Source organism: Netta rufina (genome assembly GCF_964035555.1).
Source record: "Netta rufina genome assembly, chromosome: 4".
Taxonomy (NCBI): domain Eukaryota; kingdom Metazoa; phylum Chordata; class Aves; order Anseriformes; family Anatidae; genus Netta; species Netta rufina.
This window is the reverse complement of record NC_140127.1, coordinates 43,500,667-43,527,133: the sequence shown is the minus strand read 5'-3', so window position 1 is coordinate 43,527,133 and position 26,467 is coordinate 43,500,667. Positions and strand designations below refer to the sequence as shown.

The 26,467-nt window shown below is 44.1% G+C and overlaps 1 protein-coding gene across 1 annotated transcript; it reads left to right on the top strand.

Annotated features, from left to right (window-relative positions):
* The first annotated feature begins 174 nt into the window (after nt 1-174).
* FGF2 (fibroblast growth factor 2) lies at nt 175-26,466 on the top strand. Its single transcript, XM_084286097.1, has 3 exons — nt 175-365; nt 19,387-19,490; nt 26,279-26,466. Exons 1-3 carry the CDS (start codon nt 179-181, stop codon nt 26,462-26,464), a joined length of 477 nt encoding a protein of 158 aa, XP_084142223.1. The 5' UTR covers nt 175-178; the 3' UTR covers nt 26,465-26,466.
* Nucleotide 26,467: the final 1 nt, after the last annotated feature.

Below are 26,467 nucleotides of genomic sequence, written 5' to 3'. Positions count from 1 at the left end.
GGGCCGAGGCCGGGGGAAGCCCGGGCCCTCCTCCCTGCCTCGCTGGGCGCCCCGGCCGGCCGGCAGCGGCGTTGCGCAGCTCCCGGGGCGGGCGGCGAGGCGAGGCGAGGCGAGGCTGGACGGGCGCGGCAGGGGCCGAGGCCGGCCGGGCCGGCGGGGAGCCGGCGGGGCCCGGCGCATGGCGGCGGGGGCGGCCGGGAGCATCACCACGCTGCCGGCGCTGCCCGACGACGGCGGCGGCGGCGCCTTCCCCCCCGGGCACTTCAAGGACCCCAAGCGGCTGTACTGCAAGAACGGCGGCTTCTTCCTCCGCATCAACCCCGACGGCAGGGTGGACGGCGTCCGCGAGAAGAGCGACCCGCACAGTGAGTGCCCGGGGGGTGCCCGGGCTGCGGGGCCGGGTGCCTGGCACCTGGTGCTGGGGGGCAGGAGGCTCGGAGCAGGGTGTCCCTGCCGGGAAGGTGCCTTTTGCAGACCGCAGGGTATCTTGAAAACATTCAGTACAGACTTGTTTGCTGATGTAACATTTAGTCTTTGAAATGCTTCAAAGCAGGTGCAAGGGGTTGCTGCTTAGTTGTCAGGTTGATTGTCTCAGTGCAGCTCCTGCTTTTAGAAAAGGTATTATTTTACAGGGTGGGCACCGTGACCTGCCTGTGCACTTGGCACAAAGAGCAGGTGAAATGTCTTACTGAGACTCTTTGTCTCTTTCCAACCTGTCCTCTGAGCAGTAGATGCACAGGTGGGGCTAAACTCCGAGAGACAAGGAGGGGAATGATGTGAGGAGATGGATAAAAAGGCAACAAAAGTTTCTGAGGCTCTTCGTATTCCTTTCCAGTTAGAACATTGCGCATCTGAAAAAAAAAAAGGAAAAAAAAAAAAAAAAAAAAAGCTTTTTGTAGAATTCCAAAGAAGTATTGCAACAGACTGTTCCCGAATAGCAGTATTGCTAGGTTGGGCTTCAGGCTGAGGCTGTTCTACTTTGGGACTCTTTGGTAAAATTGTTTTATGTAAGATGGGATGGATGAAGATATATATTGAACAGTACGTGTAGAGGAAGTTAGTAGTCAGTTAGTAGTCAGTCTGACTAATATTCTTAGGAAAAGCTAGGAAACTTTCAGATTTCATCCAATGTGTTTTGCATTTCTGTCTTTCTCAGGTAGTGGTTTAGAGGGAAGTGTTACTTGATGTTGCGTGAGTAGTAACAAAATATAACTATTTCCAAAACAACGCAGTAAATTACTGCACATGGGCTTTTCCAATGTTGGTGCCTAAAGCAAGGCATTAATGTACCATTTATGTGTCTGGTCTTCACACATACCAGTCAGTTACTGCACGGGATGAAGTGCTGGAAAGCACCCAGTAATATATTCAGCTTGATTTAACTTCTTGTGTTTGGGAAATGTGGAAATTCTTACAGGAAAGAAGTGTGCTTGGTTCATAAAACAGGTCTTCTTACCACGAGAAGTAGCTATGAGATTTGCTGGAAATCTGACGCAAAGCAAGCCAATGACCTGGGTCCACGCAAGACTGAAGCTAGGTCTCCAGGTGCTGTCAGTGCTCCCAGGTGCTTACCTCGTGCCATGCTCTGCTTTTTGTGGTGGAAAAGGCCAGTAGCCCTGCCTGCTGTTCTGTGCTGCCCTAGCTGGGCCAGGCTGCCCTGAATCTTGTCATCATCCTTTTTCATCATAAGGCTTGCCCCCCCCTTTTATTTTTAATGTCCTGCCTGAGCAATTCTAGTTTTTTTGTTCCTGAGTCTTTCTAATGTGTGTTTTCTTTTCCTGTTTAGCCTTATTGATACTAGAGTTTTGAACTGCCTTCTCATGCTGCTTTCCTAATAGGGAATTACGTGTGAAAGTCTTTCTGGTGTTGGTAATACCTTACTGACTCCATCCTATGCCTTTCCCTTTCAAGTTTCTCTGGTTTCCTCTATATTTTTCCCTGTCATTTCTTTCTGACTCCCATTTTTTATCTCTACCTTTTTCTTCTCTGTTTCTTCACTGTTACCTGCTGATTAGTATTTTTTCCTCTTTCACTGGATGCCTGTCTCTCTTTTTGAAACCCCTTTCTCTTCCTACCCTTTTTCCTGTTTAGTGAATGGTGGCAACAGGTAAAGGAAATCCTGAGTAATTAATGACTGATGTGGCCTCTGCCCTGCTCTGCAGACAGTCAGCTGCTGGGAGCTCTTCAGGTATCCCTCAGCTCTGCACTTTCTATTCATCTGCAGAAAATGCCTTGTTAAAAAGAACAATTTGTGAGCACAGAACAGCTGGGCACTTCTCCCACCTGGTGGGGCTTGCTGCCAACAATTGCCTGTCTGCACAGGAATGCCACCACACATGAGCTGCTCCTTTCCCTGGTGTCAGGCTGTGCAGGGACACTTGCCTGGGGACAGTCCCGCGCCCTCCTCCTTTCCTTGCTATCAGAAAACAACTTTTTTTTTTTTCTTTTTTCCTGGAAGAAGTCAGTTCTCAGAAGCAGAGAAATTAGCGCTTGGCGCGTCAGTGAGGCGTGTTGCTACGACATTACGTGGGTCACATCTCTAGCATCTTGGTTTTAAGTACGTCATTCAATACAAATCTGTACAGTGTTGAACTCTGATCTGGTGAACGCTGCTCTGTGGAAGTCCCAGTGAAATCTTGTGGTATTCCTGGCGGGTCACGTTGGCATGACAGATGGCAAAGAGAAGACGTAAACCTAAGACAATGTGAAAAGACTTCCAAAAAAAATTAGCAAAGAAAATATACACCTCAAATCATGAAGGCTTTCTAGGTTTAAATAAAAGGTTTTATAAGATGATTTTGAAAAAAATAAATGTATTGGGTGCCGAGAACTTGGTTTAGAAAACCAGTTAAAGGACAGTTAGGAGAGATTCTTGTGGTAACTGCTATTACAAATTAATTAAACAAAATAGCATTTGATTAGCACATCCTCACTTTGACTTTTAAAGGGAACCCTTGTTTCAGAAGGTGAATGACTCTCCCTTTACATTTCAGACCTAAGTCTAATACTGTAAACAAATTTCCATTATCCGTGTCCTTTTTTGCCTCCCCCGTTCTGCAGCGAGCACTAAGGACAGCTTGTTCGAAGTATATAGTCTGTTTTATGTCTTGGCATCAAGAGTTTTGACTGTTTTACACTCACCCCATTCACTTGGGTTTATTCATAATCGTGTCGTCAGTGAGATGAAGGAATGGAAGTTTGTGCCCTGTGTGCTGGAGGAGAGGAGTCATATGATTCACGTAGCGAAAGAGCAGGACAATACATCTGCGATGGTCGATATTGCCACATCAGATGCGTGCTGCTCAGTGACATCAGCGAAGTGCCCCTTTGGACACACCCCAGGGATTTCTGTTTTTTTCCCCCAAAGAGGTATGTTTCAGACAAACAGAAAACAGAAGGCGCTTTCTTAGGGTTTTGTTTTGTAAAGCAAAACAAAGAAACATGTCTTGTTGTTGATCAACAACTTTTGGTTTATATTGTGGAAAAAGTGCAAAGAAGCCAGTCAGCTTGGAAAGGCTTTCAGAAACTCTCCGGAGGTGTTTGCCTCAAAGAGCTGGTGACGGGGAAAAGCAAGGGGAATGGGAAAGGAACACTTAGCCATACGTTTTATGAAATGTCTCATAGCACAGCTGGTTTCCCTTCAGTTTCCCTCGCTGAGGAATGGTCGGCATTTGTATATTTCCATAATTTCTCAAGCTGCTGTATTTCATGACAAGTATAAAACAAGGCATCCAAGGAATCCTGAGCCATTTTCATCCACTTGTTAATGAGATGACAAGGCTCCGGCCAGTCACTCAGAAGGGATTCAGCAACGTGAGCTTTATCAACCCTGCATATGTCTGAAATACCTTTTTTTCTGCTTAGTGCCTAATTACCTTTCCAAAAATATGTCAAGAAAATGTAAAATAGGGTAATATTGGCACAGGAAAATTTATTCTGAAGAAAGTTCTTTTCATAAGGAGTTGTTAATGAGTTATTTGTATCATAACATTTAAATGGTTAAACTGTCTAAATGTTTTTAACATAATATATTGAAGTGTATGTTTTTAGAGCATAGCAGCTTAGTGAGGAAGATACAAAACTTACTGCAAAATCATGCAAATGGAAGAAAACGAGCTACGTGATTTAGTGTGATGGTTCAGTACCCAATGCTGAGTTTTATATAGGTGCTTCAGTTATTTAGGACTCAGAAGATCTCTCCTGTTTTGGTGTCCCATGGACATGGCCAGAACTATTAACAGGGTATCCCGTTCCAAATCCTGTTGGTAGGTGAGAGTTGACTTTTTTTTTTTTTTTTTTTTTTAAATCTGGCCTTAAATCTAAGCGTCTGAATACATTGCTTCTACCCAAGTCTCTCTGAAAGCAGACTGATTTTGCATTACCTTTGATCTATTGCACAGCCCTTAGCTGTTGTGCCAAACACTAATGCTTTGCGACATAGTCAAGACAGAAATTCTTCCCAGCTCTCAGATGTAGTTGGCTTTAGGGAGTGAGGTAGCACAGAGCCCGCATGCAGGAAAGTTGGGAGTACGTTTCCTGTGTGTCTTTGGCTTACTTTATTTGTCATCAAAATACTGTCATAATGTTTTCTCCATGGCACTGCAAGGTAAAATAATTAAATGAGGGACAGACTGCCTTGTTGTCTGGGCACACCGAAGCAAGCGTGCTGCCAAGGGATGGGATGGATGTTCCCTCATCTGTCATCACATCTGCTAATCCTCTTACTCAAAATTGGGCAACTTTTACCTACCCCAGAGCTGTGTGGTTGAGTAGCGGGTGCACTCTGAAGATGGAGTGAGGCAAATGCGAGATGCCCCCAGGCTGGCAGGGAGTTGTCCTGTCTCCTACCTGTTTTGTGCCTGGGTTGGATAAGGCTGGTTGGAGCGGGGAAGGTTCCCAGGGCACGGCTGTCCACGGGTACACTAGAGGGCAGGATTTAGCCCTTAAAAATTCTTACGGGCTTTACAAATTGGGAGTGCTTAAGGTACTAAAATACTCATGTTAACAGAAAAAACAGTCCAACTTGTGTAGCCATTACGCAGCTGTAGGTGAATGGCAAATGCAGATAGTATGTTGGACTTTTACAAAATCCACTCAAATTATGGAGGTACTCACAGAAACATAAATTTTTGCAAAAGCTGTCTGTATGGTCCCCTTATGTGGGTATGTTAAGACTTCTGGCAAAAGCTGCAGCTACACAAGTATAGTATTTGGTGAAGGCATGGTGAAAACTTTTGGATGCTTGTCAACTTGATAAAGCAGAGCTATACATATTTGTGAATCGCTCATCAAGCGAATGAGATCAAGCTGCTAATGGTTTTATTTGGCTAATAAATGCTCAAAATTGTGCAGATGATCCTAAAAAGTTCATTTTGTGGAGATATGTTGAAAAACGTTTTACAGAAGGTCAAGTATTTTAGTAGTTTTTTTTTATTCTTTATAGATATGATTTCTTTTGGCATACTAGATGAAGAGCAAAAAAAAAATGCAGTTAATTAAATTAAAAGCTTTTTTCTTTTCTTTTTTTTTTTTTTTTTTGATAGTATATGCCAAACATGAAGGACAAAGATTTTTAAAAGGTGTTCAAGTTCATCTTCCGTAATAAAAGCAAGAGGAGTGCCAAGTGCACAGGCAGTTGAGTGAGCAAGAAGAGATTTAGCACTGGTTTGGGCAGTTGAATTAACAGTCCCAGGGAAAGCCTGGAAAAATGCCTCAGTTTCTTGTGCAGTTTTCACAAAATACATACATGTACACCTGTTTTATTTTCTGAAAGGCAGGGAACTGCTCCACCCCTGTTTTGGGGGACAGAATTCCATTTAATTATTCTTTAATTAATTAGTTTTTCAATCTTAATTTTAAATTCTCATCTTTTCACTGACATCTTTTTTTTGTAAGCTACTCCCAACTCCCTTGGTTTGCGGCAAGCAGTTTATAAAAGTAATTGTCCAGTGGTTTCAGCACATTTAAGGCTGTTAACACATTGAAGTGAAACTTGTAATGAGACAGTTTCTTTGAAAGTGTTTTCCTTGAGCTTAGTATTTTTTGCCTTTTTCTCCATTTTTATTCCCCAGAAAAATAGTTTCTGGTATTTCTTCATTTGTTCAAGCAGTTAGAACCGAATCAATGAATCCATCCCTAACTCGTGATTTATGAAATTTGTATTCTGATTATTACTTCTTTCTTTTAACACTCTTGGGAGCGTTATTCTCGGATCACTAGCTGTGTGTTGTTTCAAAATACCTGGGAGGCAATCAGCTGTACTACTGATGTATAACCCTAGAAATGGTGGAGCTTTTTGATTGTTGGTGGCATCATGTTTGGTGTCGTTACTTACTAAAAAATGGGCTATATAACTGTAGTACAATTGGGGGAAAAAAAAAAAAAACACCTCAATGCTCAAGTTACTGTTCCTAAAAAATCAGATAGTTGCATGAAGTCTCTGATTTGGATATTTATAGTAAGTGATATTTGAAATATTTATGGCACAACTTTTGAAGCCCAGAAGTCTGTAATGGGATTGCATTTCAATTCTGATTGAGAATAAATAACCTTTACTCTTATTAGTATCCATTTAAGACGATGCATTTCAAAATAAAGTAGCTCTCATTATTTGTCTTTTTCAATAGCGTTTTGTGACAATATGTGGGTAAGCTAAAGTTCCTGCCTGCCTCTTCTGCTGCCTCCTTACTCTTCAATAAAAATATCTAAAGGGTGACTGTCCGGAGTGCTGATGCCATTTCAGGATTATTATCTTATGTATTTGTTTTGTTTATTCAGGGTAGGGTCAGATTCTGACTACAGGCTGATATGCTCGTCCGAGTGTATAAATGAGATGATGTCTACAAAGCTGGGTGGAGGTCATTTTACACAAACTGCCATGGTACACTTCTGGTTGAGTGATCCTGTATGAAGTTATCACTCATGTTTGACTTTTAGAGCTCAAAACCACATTTCTTGAGTCATTCAAAGGGGAAAGATGTTAAGGATAGTAGGAGAGGGCAAATTAGGAACTAGACTCTGAAGTCATTTGCAATAACAATATGATGTTGGATGATCATGTTCCTGTGTTACAGAGCTTGTAGCTTACCTTTTGTGATGAGACTTAAGCAAGTTTCATAAAACAGTTGTTATCGGGATTCCAGCTGGAATGTGAAAGTCACAAAATCCTGATGCTCCTGGCTATAAAGTGCTGCGTGGTGGTGTATTGTGTAAAAGCAAGGAGAGCTATCAGCTGCAGTACAGCTTGAAATATCTGCAGTCTGTTTCTCGGATCTTTCCTTTCTGCTCTCCAGCTGACCAGCCTGGTGCCCACAATGCTCGGTGCCCACTTGGAAAACTTTTTGCACCAGTGTGTTTTATTTATACAAGTCCTCTTGCCATTCTGTGTGTGGTGTAGCCCTGCAGTTATTTTTCCTGATAAAGGGTGTCCTTAATGCTCTAAATGTACCGGCAAAATAGGTGAGGCTCTGGAAGCAGGCGGCACAGCATCTTGGCTGTTGTGTGGTATGCCTTGTTGGGGGAAATGTCGGTACCACCTCTTGAGGCTGGCACCATTTTTTTTGTCAGACTCTGTCTTTTCTTGGTGACTCTGGATACTAGGGAGTAAGTACTCAAGTCTCTTGGGTATTTCAAATTTTCCCTTTTTGCTTTTTTTTTTTTAAATCTCTTTTTTTTTTCCTTCCTCAGTGTTGTATTTGGACGTCACCTGTTACTCTGTCAGTGCTGACTGACCAGGAGGTCCTCTGGCTAGATACTTCAGCTGGCCTACCGAGTCTCTGCTGCTAAAAGGGGTGGTCTCTTCCCTTTCCCCCCTGCTCAACTTCAGCTGTTGGCACCACTTCTAGCACAGAGTTCACCAGCAGGCCAGAGGTTGCACCTCTATTACATTTCAGGTTAGAATAGTCATTTTAGGACTGTTTTACAGTGATCGTTTGCACAGGCACACAGCTCTGGGAAGAGCAGGACTGACTGAAATTTCTGGATGTAGATTTCGCACCTGTAGAGTAGTTTTGTGCAATGCTTCCCTAGGACAGTCCTGTTGATATCTATGGGTATCAACAACTGAGAGGGATACAAAAACATAAGCGTACTTTAGTGTAAAGAAGCAGGCAGCAAGGGTCATATAGAAGATGTATGGGGAGAGGCTGTCATCTGTGTTGGCAGGTCCGTTAGGGTATCCTGCTGTGCAGACGTGTCAGGCAGAGCAGTTTCTGGGAAACAGCATGTGGATTCAGTCCATTGGCAGTCACTAACTTGAATGGAGCAAGTGGATGAAGAGCTAAACATGCATCTGGCCTTGCCTCTCAATATGTATATGCGAAGGATTCACTTCATGGTTTTACAAGTGTTTACAGGATCCGTATGGACGTTTTACTGACAGAAATGCAGTTTATTTGGGAAATTTGAGGAAAAAAAGGCTGGGCCTAGAAGATTCACAAAAGCTGAAGAGATACATTGAAGGCTTGCTTTTTGCAGTGAAGTCAGGAACAGTGTGGAGATTTAAACCAGCAAACAGACTGAAACCCACACGGTACTGGTAGTGGGCTGGCTGAAGCAGCAGGGAGCCGGGCAGGCCTGCTGCAGATTGTGAAGTCTCTTCTCTTGTCAGGACAGTGCTTGTGTCCCTTCCAGTATGATATGAAGGTGTTCAGAACAAGCAGTGCACACTGGGTTTTTATTTGGAAGAAGTGGAAGACAGGGAAGTGACTTTGTCACAATCCCTTTCCACGTGGTCCTATAGGCCCAAGTTCTTGGCTCCCCAGTACAGGCCCGGTCCCGTGGTGAACGCTGTCTGCCTCCTCCAAGCCACCATCAGGGGCTATTAAAGTTACCTAAATACTAATTATTTAATGTTACCTAAATAGTAATTATTTGATAGTGTTTACTATTAGTAATAATCCTAATTATTTATTGTTACCCAAATGCCTGCAGGAAAATCTGAAAGTGCAGCATGTGTTTTAGTTTTTGGCGTTGGGGAATTTGGTTTCATACAAAACCCAGCTCATTGCACTGCGTTCAAAAGCAAGGTCAGGCCTTTCTGTGAAGGCTCTGCTTCGCTGTTATTTTGGGTCAGCAGTGATTGACAGCCGCTGTCCTTCGTTGGCCTCATGGTGTGCAGCCCGCACTGTCCCCCTGAGGGTGCGTTATTTAAATGTCAGCACAGGGTGGATACGCAGCCTGATGGAAGGGGATAAAATAGATGGAGGATGAAGTAAGGCTCTGGGCTCAGCGTTGTCTTTGCATTGTCCTTGCAGCAAACTAGGTGAACAGGCACCAGTGAAATGCCATGTGCATGTGTGTGGATTTTGATTGCTTTTACTTGACTTTTCACAAATATTTATTGAAGAGTCAGCAGTTGATTCTGATAAAACATCTTTTCATTGGTACTGAAGCTTGGGGAAGTGCAAACCCAACATGGTAACTGTCTCTTACCCTTTTTGTCTGGATTCAGAGCAAATAGCTCCAAAGGGCAACTTCTCAGCTCCTTATCTATCAGCTTGTTATTTCTTCCTCCTCCCTTCAGCTGTGCTGTGTCCCTGGCACCCTGGGTGCATGACACAGTTCCTCTTTCACCACTGTGTTTCAGACTCTCCTGAGATCCAGCTGATGATTCTTCTTGGCATTTTTGAAATCCAGCTTTTCCTTTCCATCTGTAACACTTGAAGCTTATTATATCTATGAGGTGATAATCTCCTGCTGCTGCTGTGGCAGCCTTTCCCTTTCATCTCAACTGAATCAGAATCAGTTGTCCACTGCTCTGACATCCCTAAAACACCGTGTGCTACTGAGTACTTACTGTTTGAGTATAGGAGCACTGAAAAATACCTTTTAAAATGGCTATGTTTTATCTTCTCTGTTTTCCGAGTGATGTTCTTTGCCTCGCCTCATTTTGTCCCTGCTTTTATGTGTGTTTATTTTGCTGCGTGAAAAGCAGTTCATAGCTCTCATGACGTTAGTGAACACACAATAGACATAAAGAGCTTAAATTCTACCAATTCCATGTGCATCTTCTGACATGACTCAGTGATGTTATGTGGGCTAGACTGTTACAGCAGCTTTGTTTCAAAGCTGAACAACTGAAAGTGGTTATTTTAGCATTTACTTTTGTGAATGCTACATTAATACAAAGCGATTTAAAGAAACGTGAAGAATTACCTTATTCTTGTTAAAACAGGTCCTTCACGAAAAGTCTTAAAAAACATGTGTACGCATTCATGGGTTTGATAATGAAACCCTAAAACATTTGTTCTCCATCAAGTATTTGGGGTAAGGCTGTTGATACTTAGAGATGGGGCTTTATTACCAGTACCCAGTAATGGTTCTTTGGTAAAGCAGGTAATTTTTTCTGCTTAGTTTTGCCCTCCTGACTTGAAGCGGTGCACTGGGTTCATCTGCAGCGACAAGGAGACTGCAAACAGTGGCAGCGAGGTATTTAGAAGTCCTTTATAAGATGGTGCATTCGCAGTGCTGGCACTTGAAATCCTTACGTAATGCCAAGCGATCGCTGTTTACTTGACTCAGCAGCACAAAACACTCGAGTTGTGTTTTGTAAGCAGCACATGGGAACTCCAGAAGTGTTACATGATTCTGAAATTATTTTTCTACAGGATGACTTTACCATCTGTTACACGATGTTTGTAGGGAGCGTTTGGGGATGCTGCGCGTTTGGTAATCAGTGGTTCCTGAGGAGGCTTCCCATGTGATAGGTGTGTGTTAGGTGGAGTTGGGCATCTGTGGGAATCGGAGGTGGGATATAAATGAAAATAGATGGAGAACCTGAATAGGGAAATAATTTTAATTGTGTTCAGTATTTTTAATGCTTTGATTAAAGCTCCTAAGGCCTGTGAATGCCCGCATTGTGTGGCAGGCTGGTTTAGCGGCTTGATACCTGGTTCCACAAGTTGTTATTCTGTTTAAAGCCTTGGATTTACTCTTAAGTGTAACCGGAACTTTTCAAAGTGCTCATAGTTCAGGAGTGTATATTTTTGTTGTGGATGTTTACATTTTAAAGACCTTAGGTCTGTCTGCAAGTGGTTTTATGCCTCTGGCTGGCAAAAAGGAAAAAGATACACTTGGGATGCTGTCATGCGAAAGCAAAGAAATGTGCCTTTGTACGGGAGCGTGACTCACTGTTTCTCACTGTGACACTTCGTTTGCTCGAGTTTTTTTGGTGGCTGTTCTGTGGTTTTTGTTTTTGAAAAGACCACCTCTTCTGCCGAGGCTCGCTTGCTGTTTACGTGTGTTTCTCCTGTCTGCACTTTGCACGTGTTCAAGGGTTTAGGCGGCGTTTGCTCCAGCAGCTCTGCCTGTGGCAGGGTTGTTTTACAACCAGCCCATGAGAGCGAGCAGAGAATTGCTTTCACGTTTGCAGTCTCCGGACTGGAGATGCCTTGTATGCAAAGCCTGTCAGCCAGCGGAAGGCATTAATATGCCTGTGAGAAAGGCATGTCACAAAGAGTTGTAGGCTACATGTGGGAGAAATGCAGCCAAAGATGTTTCTAATTCCTAGAAATGAGGTTCAGTGGGCATCACCGGCGCATGGGCTGAGGTTTGGATCTGGCCCACAGGGCAGTTTTGCCTGGCCCTGGAAATGCCAAAGCGGGGGCACTAATCTGTGTGCGTGTACACGTGTCTTTGATGAACCAGCCCGTGGCATTGGGAGGGTTTAGGACGTTAGGTGTGGAGCAAGCACGCCTGACTGCACCTCGCTTGAACACCTGTCTGGGGATAGAAGCTGCACTGAGCATGAAGGCATCGGCAGCTTCTGCCACGGAGTACACAGGAGGGCGTTGCATTTAGCAACACGTCGTTCCTTGCTATTTTGCTCCTTGTTTTCTGAACTTCTTTGCATTTCTGATATTGATTCCCTCCAAAGGTGAGCCACGGCCACAGCAGCGAGGCAGCAGAATCGTCGCTGCTCTGCTCCTTGCTGAGCTGCAGGAGGACAACCGGCGTGGGGCTGGCGCAACAGCTTCACCACGGCGGTGCCGTTCGGGGGCCTCGTGGAAGGGTTTTCCTTACAGGGCCTCTGCAAATATGTTGGAGATGGGCCCTGAGCCTTTGGCTTGGATTTAGCTTTTCCGTAGCAGCAGAGGCTGCAGTAACGCTAGTCATTGATCCAGGGACGTGCAGCCTGGGGCTTTTCGGGGGGTACAGAAACTCTCCCTTCTTGTAAACTGAGAGCGAGGAGGTGTTTGGCTCATGACCTTTGCAGTTCAAACAAAGCAGCTGTATGCTAGTGAAAACGGGGCTGTGCTAGTGTTGGATTCCTCCTCTTTTTCCACGGTCCCCGAGCTGCTCTGTTACTTGCCGCATCTGAGCAGTGCGTTTGCTCTCGAGGTGTTCACTACGTGCACATAAGCTCTTGGAGCATTAGCTGGCTGTTGTTTTGGGGCCCAGCTGCCCTTTGGTGAAGCGTTGTCCTTCCCATCGTGTTCTCCCGGGGAGCTAGTAGTGGGGTAGTCATGAAAAGACCTTCTCTCTCCTCCTGTGTTAAAGAAGGCAGTTTCTGTGAGAGAGGGCCTGTCGGACCTGTGTTTGGTGTGGTTCTGCGAGCCATGGGTGTGCCTGCACTGAAGTCTGCAGTGATCTCTGCTAGGTCGATTGCAGTGCAGGAGTAGCTTAGGCTTTAATCATACCTCCGTTTGCTGTGTGAGTGTATCCAAAGCCAGGAGCTTCAGGCATATATTTATTTTAGGGCTACCCTGATGTAGTAGGCAGATTTCCCATTTCCTTGTGAAGCCCTAGGAAAAAGGAGATGTTACGAATCCCTGTGGCTAACACATCTCAAATCCCACTCCCTTGAGGTGCAGGGCTTGGCCTCGAGCTGCAGTACTGCACCCTCAGTACTGCATGCCTACCCTGCCCCTTCTCATTGCTGTCTGCTCTTTACATCTCTTTTTTTTTTTTCCCTAACATTTGTCTGTTCCTTTCTTTCCCAGTGTGACCTTTGCTTTCCCTCTTCCTTTGTGCTATCCCATGCAGTGCAGCTGCTCTCAGCAAAACAACAGCACGTGCCGGGGGCCCAGCGAGTGCCCCAGGCAAGGAGCTCGGGGTGCCAGCACACGTCTGACAGGGAGTGTGTGAGAAAGGTGGCACTAGCTCAGCAGCGAGTGGCTTCCAGAATGGGCTGCTCACTCCTTCTGAACTATTAGGTTGCTAGATTCTGCCAAGACCTTCTAAAGAAACAGATTTTCAAGGAGTGTTTTGGATGAACCCTTCATGATGCAGAGTAATGAGACCATTTGGGATAGTTTAGGTCAGTGCAGTATTATCTGGTCTGGGCCATTACAGAACCTTTGCGGGGTTGGGAGAAGGAGAAGTCCGGTAAAAGGACTTAAGAGCTTTCATCCTACACGTAACATTTCACTTCTGGCACTCAGGGCAATAAAAGACCTTTTGGAAAATATACACAGCTGCTGCATTCTCCACATCTGCAAGCATCTTTCCTGCCTGTGTGGTGCTGCTTGGCCATACAGCTCATTACTGGAGTACGCAGAACTGAATTGAACTTCTGTCTGAGCTCTTTAAGCAAGTGTGGGGAAGGTGCAGTTAGTGCAGAGATGTGATGGAAGCCCTGCCAACCACAGGGCTACTGAATGCCACTTCTCAGCTTTCGTATTCCTAGAAAAGCTTCTTGTAATTGTGAAGTAAATGCCCAGATACAACCGCTGGCCAGTTTAACCTGCAACTTGTCAATGTGCCCTGACCATGCATCCTGGGTCACCTAGGTGTAATGGTAATCTTTTGTCCGTGGTCTGCTAATGACATGAACGTGTGCAGGAGCCTGTGCTGGTCACAGGGCAGGAACACAGAACTTACCGGGGGATCCGGGCCTGATCCTGGGGGAGGGAAATTCTTGACCTTGGTGAAGATGCACATCAGGGAGTGGCCTTGAAGAGGTTTGGTCTCTTTGGATTGCCTTAGAATTAAAAAGAAAAAGGCCACTAAGTCCTTCTGCCTTTCACATCTTTCAGATGCCAGTGAGAATCGCTTTGCCTGAGTGTCAGTAGTTGAAGAGTGCACCTGAACATTTCCTGTGGTAATGGAAAGGAGGCTGGCCAAAAGAAAAACAAAACAAACAAAACAAAAAACACCAACACCATTTTTTTTTCTTGTATAATCATTTGTGTATATATCCATCAGTGTATCCATATTGTTAACGCAGCCTCTGCATGTTGTGAGAAGACCGTGTCCCACCTCTGTCCTGTTTTAATACTTGTGCAATGTGCTCAAGCCACATGCAGAGTGATGTGTTCTCCTTGTTCATGGCTGCTTACATAATCTGCTGTATAGAGATCAGATAGCAGCGTGAGCAAGGAGTCACATAACTAAATCAAAATCAGTGCTGGCAGCTCTGAGGTTACCCGTACAGCTCCAGAGGGCTGCGCTAAGCCCTTAGTGGTAGCTCGGATGCGCATGTCAGACAGCTGGGTGCTGGATTAGGGCTCCTTTTTCCCAGTCAGACCTCCTGAAAAAATGTCCTGTCAAAAATGAACGTGGTCAAAATTTTCATAGGACCTAGAATTCCTGTGTTTTGGCTCAGCTATGGTTTGCCTACCTTTTCAACCATTTCCACAGCACCCTCCTAAGTTCTCCATTTGACTGCTGCATCGAGATGTGGAGGTTGCTGTGGATCCCCCTGGGAGAGCTCAGGCTCAGGCGCCAATAAGGTGCAGAATTCCCCTGCTTTGCAAATGGGATGCACCACGGCAGCTGGAGACAGGATTTGGACACTTTGCAGCTCCTGAGGATGACAGACTGATTGTTTTATTTTTGTATGGGAATCCTTTTGCAGACCTGGAGAGAAATTCATGGTAACGGAATGACTGGGAAAAAAAAAAAAAAAAAAGATCTCTGGACCCATAACTAGAAAAATCTCCTTTGCCTGCTCTCCTGTGTTGAGCACTGAAGCTGTAAGGTCTTGCAGGGGCTTGGCAGTGCCGCTGCCGTCTGGGTGAGGTAACTGCAGAAGGGCTGTGGCCAGCTTGTGGCACCCTGCCTCTGGGCTTCCTTTGGCACACGGGAATTGGAAAACGTGGCTCTGAGAGCAGGGTGAAGGGATCTCCTGATGTCACCTGTAGGGTGAGCAAGGAGAGATTTGTTCATCATGTACCTCCTTTCAGTTCTTTTCCCTGCCGTTGGAAAGTCTTATCAACATTGCTTGCTTGGGGCCAGGCATTTCCATAAGAAACAACTTTCTGGTGAAGGACATGTTTAATGCAGGCTGTCCCAAAGGCAATACATATCTATCGAGTACTTTAATTTTGTCTTTCTGTGGCTAGTTACCTTTCTGCTGAACAATGTCAAGGCTTTATTTGTTTGTTTGTGCTTTTATCAGTTTGGTTTATCAGAGGGCAGTACTGCAGTTTCTTCTGGGCTTGCCATCTTGTCTTCTGGGAGCATCCTCGCTGCGGTATTATGAACCGCGTTGTTATATCCACGCGTGGCACTTTGTTAACCAGCTCATCTCCGTAGGTAAAAGTGCTGTGGTGGTGCTAAACACAGGAACAGCGAAACTGCTCAGAGGAGAGTTTTATTGAGGACACTTTTATAGTCTTGGCTTCAAGTTTAACGAGGCTGTGGCAGGAGAAGGTTTCAGATTCATCTATTACAGTTCGGTGCCTCAACTTCATCCTTCTCCCATTCATGTTTTCTAACCCTTTTTGTGTCTTCCCAAAGATAGGGGAAGTGTTTGTCGCCCACTAAAGGGCATGCTGCGGGTGTGAGCCGTGAGGTACGTGGTGCTGTGCAGGAGGGGTATGTCTTCAAGTATGCTGAAGACAAACATTATGGCCAGGTCTAAAATGAAGGCTCGTGTCTGAACCATTGCTGCTGGTGACCTTAGGGCTGCAAGAGGCGCAGGCCATCAGCATCAAGCGTTACGCTGTGCTAAGTTGCATTCGGCTAAACCTAAAAGAGTTGCTTCTGGGGCTGATTCCGTGGTCAAAATGTGTTTCTTTAGCAAACGTGTATTATGTCTTGGCTTCTCCAGATCAACATAGCACTGCTGCGTTAATAAATCCTTAAAATAACGCGGAAACCTGGAAGACTTAAGGTATTACTTTGGCTCAGCTTATTAGTGTGTTTTTCAAGTTGGAATGGGAAATCCAGAGAAACTGGTTTGGGTTTTGGGGCATTTAGTGAGCATTGCAGTGCATTTCTGACTCTACGGGATTTATTTTTTTTTAAGAGGAACTCTTTTTGCTTCTCTGAGCTACGCAAATATTTTTACAGACCTTGCAAACTTTTAAAATGTTTGTTTTTACAGAATGTGAACTTCTGGCCCAGTACGAAATTGTAGGAGTTACCGAGCTTTTTTTTTTTTTGTCTTTTCTTTTTGTCAAGAGAAAGTCACGAAGAGCAATACAGCCGTGCTCCAGTAATTAATGCTGCCTTCCAGATATTTCACACAGCTGTTTCTCGTTAAGCCTGCGGTGAAAGCTGTGTGCTCGGGCACATGGCAAAATCCATTCCCCCAGTCCCTGCCCCGAGCACTTCTCCACCTTCTGGCTCCCCGGCAGGCCGGGAGCTGCGCTGACGGCTCCTGAAGCTGTTCCCAAATCTGATCTGGGCCTAGTGGCACAGGGGGAGCTGTGTGTTGGATTTGGCATTCTGGGGTGAAATGAAACATTTCAACCACCTTTTTATCACTGCAGTTTCGGTGTTCCCTGGAAGTGCTATTAGTGTTATTGATGTTTTGTTTTTTCTTTCATAAAATGGCAGCAGGCACGCAACTCTGAAGAGACCATTTCATCTTCTTTATAGTGCAGCGTTTGTGTTCATGTGGCTTCAGTTTTGTATAAAAAGTAATGGGCTTACTAGAAACTCCTATGTCTGCCTGTACCTACAGGAAGATCACATGGAATAATGACAAAGCTTGACAAAGGGGGTGCAGCAGTTACCTGGGAGGTTTCATCTGGTATTCTTCCTGTTGGGATTGCTCCCGTCCTGTCTTTTGGAGGAGCAGAAATTAAACAAGAAGTCTTCCACTTGGACTGCATAAAATATCTCCCCTCAGACTAAAAAGTCAAATAAGCAGCAGCCTCCCTCTGACTCTCCAGGGGTGCTTCCACTCCAAAATTTACCATCGTTTCAAGCATCTATTCTGCTAGCTGGAAAGGTGAGGCTTTGTAACAGTGCATCTTCACGCAGGAGAACCAGTGACCCTCCCTGACAGCAGGTTGGCAAATGAAGCTCATGTACCCACGCTGCCCACCCGAATTGCCCCGCTGAGCCACAAAAACCACCTTGCCATGCAGAGCAGGCCCGCAGGGGCTGCAGGCTCTCGGCAGCAAGCCCGGGCTGATGCAAGGCTGTGGCTGAGTGCTTCCGAGGGGACGGAGCATCGCTGTCATTTCCTCCCTCTGGGCTTTTATCGTGGTCAGATCTCTGCATTGCATCTTCAAATATAATTCCTTTTATATTATTAGCATTAATGCTAACTCCAAAAATAACTTCTGGGATGAAAACGGAGGAATGAATAAGTTGCAATCCCGGCGGTTTGGAAATGCCGCCAGCCTCCCTGCAGCTGAGTCACATCCTTCGCTCTGACACCTGACGGGGCCGCAGCCAGCACCCGCTTGCAACACCCTGCTGCTGCTTTCGTTAGCTGTGGCACTTCTTTGGCAGCAGTGCCCTTTCTCTTTTCCTGCCCCAGGAAGGTGAGAAGCTGTTCCTCAGCTATTCCTCGTTTCGGCTGCCTGTGTTGCAGCGAGCTTGCTTCCTGCTATGGGAGTACTGCTGCTCCTAAAAATGCCTGTTCAGTGCGTGTGGATGAAAGCACAGCTTTGTGCAGAGGAATTGTACTTATCTGGGAGGGCTTCTAGGTGTTAGGAGGATTTGGGGCTCCAGTATGGGTTGGAAGTAGTGGCTGTCCAGAACAGAGGGAAAGCTGGGGAGTTTGGGAAACCCAGTTGTGCTCTACTGTTACTGAAATGTTTGTTTTTAGGAGAAAGCAGATTGAATCATACTGCTTGTACAAGCCATCTCGATGGACCGGAGCTGCGGGGAACAGGCTTGTTTTTCCTTTGAGGGCAGGGGGATAAAGAGGTGGACCACATGTAAAGCTGCAAGAACTCAGAGCGCCTGCTGCAGTTGCTGTGTGCGCCTCTTCCCCTTTTCAAGAGATGTTGTAAATAATCAAAGTTAGGTTTTTCAGCGGAAGATGTTCTGAAATGGTTGGAATAGAGCGGTACCTCGTGCGAGGTTTGGGACAACGTGCCCATGGCTTCCTTTCCCTCCGCTCATTCCCCAGCAAAATGGAAGTTCGGGCACAGCCATTCGTCTGCTTTTGAGCCTCAAATACCTGAGGCACGTAGAAGATGCTTGGTGTTTTTTTCTGGGGTACTCAGTGTAGTTTCTTGTATTGTATTCTCAGGCCTGTGTAGCTAATGTTTGGAAAACCTGGACTTGGAGCACCACGGTCACAGACATGTGTCGAAGCGAGGCAGAAATGCAATCAGTGTGCATGCAACTTCTGGCTGGCGTTCAGCTCTGCTGGCCACTGGCAGGCTTGGTGCGCCTGGTGTGCAGTGATGGGAGCAGTCAGGGAAGAAAAAGGAAGGAAGAAAGCTTATCGTCACAGCTTGAAACAGGCCGCAGGCAAGGGGAAAGTCTGTATGTGTTAATCTCAACTACTGGATTTGCCTCGTGACTAGAAAAATCAGTGCAAATTTTGTTCTGATTTGTAGGCTAAAAGCTATGTGGTATCATCCTACAGATTCTCAAGAAATGGCTGGTCAGAGTTTTTTTTAAATAACTGATTTAAATGCGTCCACTTTTCATGTTCCTAATTGGTGTAACACCAACTATTGTGTCTTTGCTGTCCTCATTTACATCTGCAGTTCTTTGTTTTCTTACCAAACCACCCGTTGGATGTCGTAGTGTAACCTAATTGACACTTTTCTAAGCCTCAATCACAGCACATACAGACTTGTGCCTGTGAGCACTGACAGTCCGGCCATACAGACCTCCATACAGCATCCCATCTCTGCTGCTGTTCTATGAACACTGAGAAATATCTCCCTAAGAAAAGTAACATGAAAAGTTCCCGTCTATAAGCAGTTAATGGTGCCATAAGAGGTCCTTTAAGGAAATTTGTGGGGGTTTTCTTAATTGCTTTTCTATCAAATGCATTATAGGAGAATAACTTACTGTTGCCAACTTGACAATAGATACTTACTTTGTAATAGGCTTTTTTTTTTTTTTTTCTGAGAAAATGGGATCAGAAAGCTAGACCTAGATGGTTTGCTACCCTTGCTGCAGGATAGCGTGCTACCTTGGGCTTGCTCTGGTTTTAGACTTGAAGTAGTAAGCTTCACTGTCAAGTGCTGAAATATCACCATGGACATGAAAATTTACTTTGTCCTTTTTTTTTGTTCACAGTCAAACTGCAACTTCAAGCAGAAGAAAGAGGAGTGGTGTCGATCAAAGGTGTAAGTGCAAATCGCTTTCTGGCTATGAAGGAGGATGGCAGATTGCTGGCACTGGTAAGCAGCAGTGGTTAATGTATCTCTGTATCCGCATGGTGAAGTCCTCCGCTCTGTACTGAGTAACCTCTCCTGCAGCAGGACTTGCTCAGCTACTGTGTGTGTGTCATATCAGGAGGATTTAGCTCTGCAAAACTCGTCAATTAATTGAACTATGACCGAGAAAGAGATGGCTGTTTCTGCCCTCACCTACATGCTGCAGGGTTTAACTGGAATGGCACTGAGAGAGAAGACCCATAGTGACCACCTGAGGAAGGAAATGACAAGAACAAAGAATAATGTCTCTCCCTTTGCTTCCTCCAAAGTAATTTTTTTTCTCTTCCACTTACTTTCACATAAAGTGATGGTAAAGAATTTTGAAGTAAAGCCAATTTTTAAAAAACTTTGACTTTTGTTTGATAGTAATCTATATAAATTGTTTTCTCATTTTCCTTTTTGTGGAGAATCAAGTTCTTTTGATCGCATACCTCCCAACTAGAGAATTGGCAAGAAAAAACATTTTTTGCAAATTATAAATTAATTAAAACTAGTCCACTAAGACTAATTTCAGTTTAAACTCCATGCTTTTTTATTGCTATCACATTAATTTTTAACTGTGTTTTAAAGCCAGTGTTTGGCAGAATCTGAATGACAATAAGGTCTCCTTGGGCTGGATTTTGAATTGTGCTTTAAGAGCTGCAGTTACAGTCATTGTGCTTATGAGACACAGATGCTGTAAATCTCTTGTTCATAGCTTTGAATATAAACAAACTTTAAATGCTTGTGTCCAGTGAAATATCACTCTGGAGCATCCCACTAGAATTGTAGTTTTAAATTAACCCCGATGCTTTTGCATCTGGAAGATGGCCATGTTTGGGTTCTGAGAGTCCCAGCTGACAATACAACGAACAGGTGGTAATGATAAAGCCAATTACTAACTCTAGCTACAGAAAGTACCTCTCAACCCAGGCACTCCCCAAGTGAAATAAGTCCGAAGGCAAACAAAACATCTCAACAGCTTTGTGTGCGCTGGAGCCCTGGTGAGCTGCATGTAGTGCACTGTCACCTGCTCTTGGAGGCAGATTGTGTTTGTGCCTGGGAATACAGTTAAATAACCTGTTTCAAGTTACAGTGCTATTTACTCGGACATTGTGTGACAGCTCAGTTGAAGAAAATGTGAGTAGTGCTCCACAGAGCTATTCTTGAATGAAGGATAATTGGGAATTTCCTGTGGCACTGGTGTGCTGGCGTTCAGCTTCCTGTTCAAATCGCCCTCCTTAGCCCAAGCAGCAGCGAATGGTCAAAATAGACATGTAGCATCATTTGCAAAATTACCAACAGTCACATGTGTTTATATTTGGACGTGTAGCCTCCTGCTGCATAGTGGTTCTTGGTTGTGCCGGTTGTGTAGAGCATGCTTCTGTTGCAGCTTTATGCCATGGTTTTTCTGCACACCTTGTGTAAGGTGACAGAGAGTCATGTTGGAGGCTTTCAGAGCCTTTCACTTGGAATTACTCTCTCAAAGTCTTGTAAAATCACCACGTTCTGCTTCTCATTTGAAATTATTTTTTTCTTCATTTCATTTGTTTGTTTTTGGAAATGGATCTGACTTGAGCCATGTTTGCTGCAAACATTGCTTCCTGCAGCTCTGTTTTTGCTGTTCATAGATGAAAACTCTCTACTCTAGGAAGATTTTGTTCTTCATCCAGCCTGTGTTTCACATCTACTGAATACTTCTGCAATTTCATGATTATTCTCTGAAGCGCAGACAGTATTTTCCATGAGGAATTCTGTAATATGCCTTCCAACATTTTGTGGCCAATTGTGTCTCTACTGTTTTCTGCCTGTAAACACGTTCATGGAACTGTTAATAATTGCCAGGATTTCTTTTTCAGTTTGAGGAGTGGTGTTTCAGTGAAAGCTTTGTAAGAGCGTATTCTGGAAATCTTTGCGGTGAGGTGATCTCACCAGTGCACACGAGTTTGTATCTGCTGAAACCTTTGGTTACTTCTTTTAAAACAGTATTGAACTTTCACTTCTAAACACCTATTTAGTTCTCCATTCCAAGAGTCGTTCAAGTACTATTCTGTGCTTTTCCATCTGTAATCTTCAGTAGTGTACTTTTAGATTAAGAGAACATTTGAGAGGTACATTTGTGGAATGAAGAGTCCTAAACATTATGAAACCTTCACAAATTGCTGTGATGAAACCGCTGGTCATTTCCTCACTTTTATTTTTTTTTCTCATCTGGTAACATTTTTAATCATCAGTACATTAACCTAAGCCGATGTTTCTTCCTTGTTCAATTTTGTGTACATATGCACTGACATGTTGCAGAGACCTTGCACAATGAACAGGACACCGATCTTTGAGGGTCTGTTATTTTGGGATGCTGTGATTAAGAATCTCTTTGGCATTGCAGTTGCACACTGACTTGAACATCAGATAAAACAGATCATCTCTTGTCCCAGATGCATTTGGCACTTGGTTAATTGCAAGCTCTCTTATCTGTATTTGCGTGTTGCTTTGTTGTGGAAGCCAGCTTTCCGCTACGTGAAACAAACTTTTCAATGCCCAGCAATCAATTCTAATTTGGGGTGGGCTTGCTGTTCTTCTGTAAACACTTCTTAATGTCTGTCTTGTTTCTTCTTTTTTATTACTTTCTGGTGTCAGGGATCAATTTGTGTAGTATCCTTGTTTTATAAACATACTGACGTCTTCATAAGTACTTGAAAAATTATTATTTGGGCTTGTTTTTCTTCTAGTTGGATGGCTTTGTAATTAGTTCATCACGATGTGTCTTCATGGTTTCTGCCTAGTTTTGTTTTGCACAGTGGTTTATTGCACAGACAGCATATCACTTCTTGCATGGTGGGCCGTGTTCTTGTCTTGAGAGCTGGATGTGGCTTTTAATTAAGCTGATTTGTGCTGTTTGCTAACAGATTCTGTTTGTTAATGAGATTTTTAACGGAAAAAATGCACCATTTGTCTTCTGGTATGGCTACTGTATCTCATTTTGACTTGGTAGTTTCATTAAATTATTCCAATTGAAATATTTTCACTTTCTGGAATCAAACATTTTTGATTATTTCATTTTATGAAGAAACTTCTTCCTTTCATGGGAAATTGAGAATGGTGATTTTGACTGACTTGTGCATTTCACAACAAGTAGCTTGTTGTTAACTGTGCGACCTGTCCAGTCTATCCGAGGTGTCTGTGTGGCTGAGCTGTGACCAGGCAGGCTTTGTTGGACTGAGGGACGTGAGGGGAAGTATTTCTCTTTTTGATGCTAGAATGTGGCACGGGAATATTGTGAGAACAGTGCTCATTTCCTGACCTTTTTATAGTTTTAAGGGGTGAGTCTGATCACAGCCTTTCTAGGGCTGCAATCCATCGGCTCTGGTAGTTCAGGCTACCACAACCTCCCCCTGGTTTCAGTTCAGAGAAGGAACAAGCGTGAAGAAATTGAGTTCCTTATTAGCATCCAAACCACCACAACCGGTTAACGCCTGTAGTGTTTGATGCCGAGGCAGATGCAGTTTGTGCTGAAAACGAACCTGTGTGAAGGAGGGAGGGGGAATCCTGCCGCAGGAAGCGGCCTCCCCTTTGGGCGGCCACCATGGCGGCTGAGGCAGGGCGAGGAGCGCTGCTGCTGGGGAGCACTTCTGTGCCTGGGGCTGTGTTATGTGCTCCCTCGGCCTTCTTTTGGCTGGGGCCCTTGCTTGACAGTAGACAAAATATTTACTGGCGGAAGGGGAGGCCCCGCAGTCCTCGCTGGGAGCGCTGCTGCATGTGGCAGCCTCAGTATTTTCCGTCTGCCTGCCCTTGTCATAAAAGGCCGTACAGTTCGGGTGTTTCATGACGAGCTGTGAAATCTTGCTGTGCTGGGCTGGCATGCATTAAATATGTAAATGTGGGTATCCAGCTGCTTGCCAGTGGCCGTGTTTAACAAACGGGGTGGCTGGCATCCCCGTCCTGCTAGGCAGCGGGCCACCTGCTGCCCTGTCACCTCTGCTGAGCGCTCAGGGACGCGTGGCTCGTGAAGCACGAACCTTCATTTGTCTCCTGAATGCTGTCAAAACATTTACAGTGGCAACGTACTACAGCAAGGCACTTGTGTCACGTATGCTTTGTGGAAAAACTAGGACTTCAGTGGCCAGAGCGAACCACATGGCACCTTGCAAACTATCTTTATGAACCCTAGAAAATACATTTTTCTTTCTCTTTCTTCTTTTTCTCTCTCACCCTTTTTGCTTCTAACATCTGTAAACTGCCTGAATGTGTGTTTGGGGAGTTGAATCTATTTTACTTTTTAAACCTGAGAAATTTTAAGGAGGTGAAATAAGCACGATGCATTTCTTTGAATTCTGGGTGTTTACTTGGAGGACCTGGAGTGCAGGGGTGTGTGTGTGCAAATTTGCCTTTAGTCTGCACTTGGAGTCTGCAAGTACCTGCTTAAATTCACTGTGGTTTCCTTGCTAGTGGCAGCTGAAGCTGGGTATGACAGGGTATTTATAGGGACTCGGTCTCGGTGCTTCTGATTATTTATACGGATTCAGGTCTTGGTGCTTCCAGAAGCACCCCTGGGTTGATGAGGCAAAAACAAGGTGCTCCCCAGCTGTGGCCCTTCTCTTTGCCTCAAGTTCCAGTTCGGGCAGCTGTACTGAGCCTGCCTGAGCACTGCTCAAAGTTTTGTTTCATTCTTAAGTGCTTCTTTTTCTTACCCAGTTTCTTAGTCCTCTTAAGGCTGCTATAATCCGTTTCAGACTTGGATCATTGTGGCTTGAGATGATTAATGCATCTGTTCTCACATTGGTGGAGTGAAAGGCATTAAAATATAATTTATCTTGAGAAAGATTATTTAAAGTAGCAGTCATATAATAATTATTCAATTTCTGCTACTTTAAATGTTAAAATAGTGACGTATAGACATGAGAAATTATATTTCTTTTAAGTTTTTTTTCTTAGAGATCAAAATTCATATCTGAAAATGGTTGCAAGAGCTGTGTTTTTTTATTGCCAAGACTTACATTTGAAGGCACGTGTTTGGAGACAGATCACTTTATTATGGACTGCATTTGAACGACTTAATTGCTCGTAGCAACAGAAACTTGGCACACGTAAGGAGTTAACTCCTGCATGTGTTCATGCATTCTTGGTGAAGCCTGGTTCTTCCCAGCTCACTTTTCAGTTCTGGTGGGATGCTTGATTTATTCTTGAATATAAACAGAAGATTGTAGCAAAAAGCAACCTGCTCGTTTTGGGAATTTCCTCACGTTTCCTGTTTTCTCTCCAGGCTTTTACATGCTCTCATTTTTGTAGCTAGCTTTCCTCCTCCTCCAACCCTCCCAGAATCTTTTTCGAGGCAAATGAGTACGACTGACTTGATGGGCTGACAGATGGTTTATATGAAGAGATCATCCTCCCTCCCTCCCTCCCCCAATAAGTTACTGCAGTGTTGGGCTCCAGCCATCTTTTTATTTGAGAAAATTTTTCTTGCTTAAAGTGTAGGTTCTGCAGGGAAATTTGGCACTGCTTTCACTGTTAGAGCAATGTCACCCATTGACGAGGTTTTGCTGTTGTCAGTATGCTATGGGATAACTGCAGTTATCTGATTAAACACTGATTAAACTTCCCTGTTTTATCTTAACTGGGAACAGCCAGAAATACTAGCCATAGCTAAACCATTACGTTTTAAGTCCCCTGGGCTGTTTTAACTATCCAAGAACACTTGTGAGTATTATCTTGCAATAGATAATACTTTTCTTAAATGATCTCACTGATATGAATGGGATCATTAATTAAGACTCCCTCCAGTATGTTCACTGTTAGGGAGCAGTGGTTTCTGCTGCGTGCAGAGATGTGCAGGTATTTCGCACTGTATTTGTTAACAGGCTTGCTTTTTGAGTGGTTATGTGCAGTTGAGGATATTCTATCAGATGGTGATCAACTTCAGAGTGGAAGAGAAGGCAAACATAGCAATTCCCTGTAGCAGCCTCAAGGCCTCCAACCAATTTCAGTTTTGGGGCCTTCAGGGCTAGGAATGGTTTCTACGTATTTAGTGTAAGCCTCAGCTAATTCCTTTTCCATCAACTTGTTCAAAAGTCACTTGAATCCTTGTAAGCTGGGAGAAACCATAACATCCTAGAGTAAGGAGCCCCACAGCTCATTTTATACCCCTTGAGAGCAGAACCACCTTCTATTACTTGTAAGTGTGAAGGCATGCTAACTTAGCCTAGGTGGAGGAGTTCTTGAAGACCTACTTGCAGAAGTAGAATAATTCTGCAGATGTATTTCTAAACAGGAATGGAGTACATTTGGTTTCTGGGTGGAATATATACCTGTTTGTCAGGTCTGATCTTTTCTTAAAATTGTTTTGCAAATGTATTAATCGAGTAAAACTTTGCATAGATGCATGCAGGCTTGCTACTGCTTGCTTCCGAGTGCTGTTAACAAAAATGTGCTAAACTTGAAAGTTGGGATCTGTCAGTAAGTGCCAACGGATAGGGCTCTTCATTTAACTGACCAAATTTTGAGACAGGAACAAAGAATTACACAATGTAAACAAACTAGAATCTGCTTTGTCTTTATTAAAGACAACAAATGAATCATAGTTTATAAACTCTTTTTGTAGGTGTTTTAAATAGTATTTTAACAATTACTTTATCTCAATTTAGACATCAAACAATACAAATTTCTTAGAATCGGATACATTGTGAAGTTATTGTCTGGATACGTTAGTCCCATGAATCAGACCAACTGATTTGTTGCGATGAAACACCAATAATCTTTTTCTTTTTCCCTTTTAGAAATGCGCAACAGAAGAATGTTTCTTTTTTGAGCGCTTGGAATCTAATAACTATAACACTTACCGATCACGGAAGTACTCGGATTGGTATGTGGCACTGAAAAGAACTGGACAGTACAAGCCTGGACCAAAAACCGGACCTGGACAGAAAGCTATCCTTTTTCTTCCAATGTCTGCTAAAAGCTGATTT

What these genes read in the sequence shown, in the direction of transcription:
- FGF2 (XM_084286097.1), top strand. Translation starts at nt 179, where the DNA reads ATGGCGGCGGGGGCGGCCGGGAGCATCACCACGCTGCCGGCGCTGCCC. An exon ending in CGAGAAGAGCGACCCGCACA is followed by an intron (nt 366 to 19,386) that starts GTGAGTGCCCGG and finishes TTTTGTTCACAG; the next exon opens with TCAAACTGCAACTTCAAGCA. An exon ending in ATGGCAGATTGCTGGCACTG is followed by an intron (nt 19,491 to 26,278) that starts GTAAGCAGCAGT and finishes TTTCCCTTTTAG; the next exon opens with AAATGCGCAACAGAAGAATG.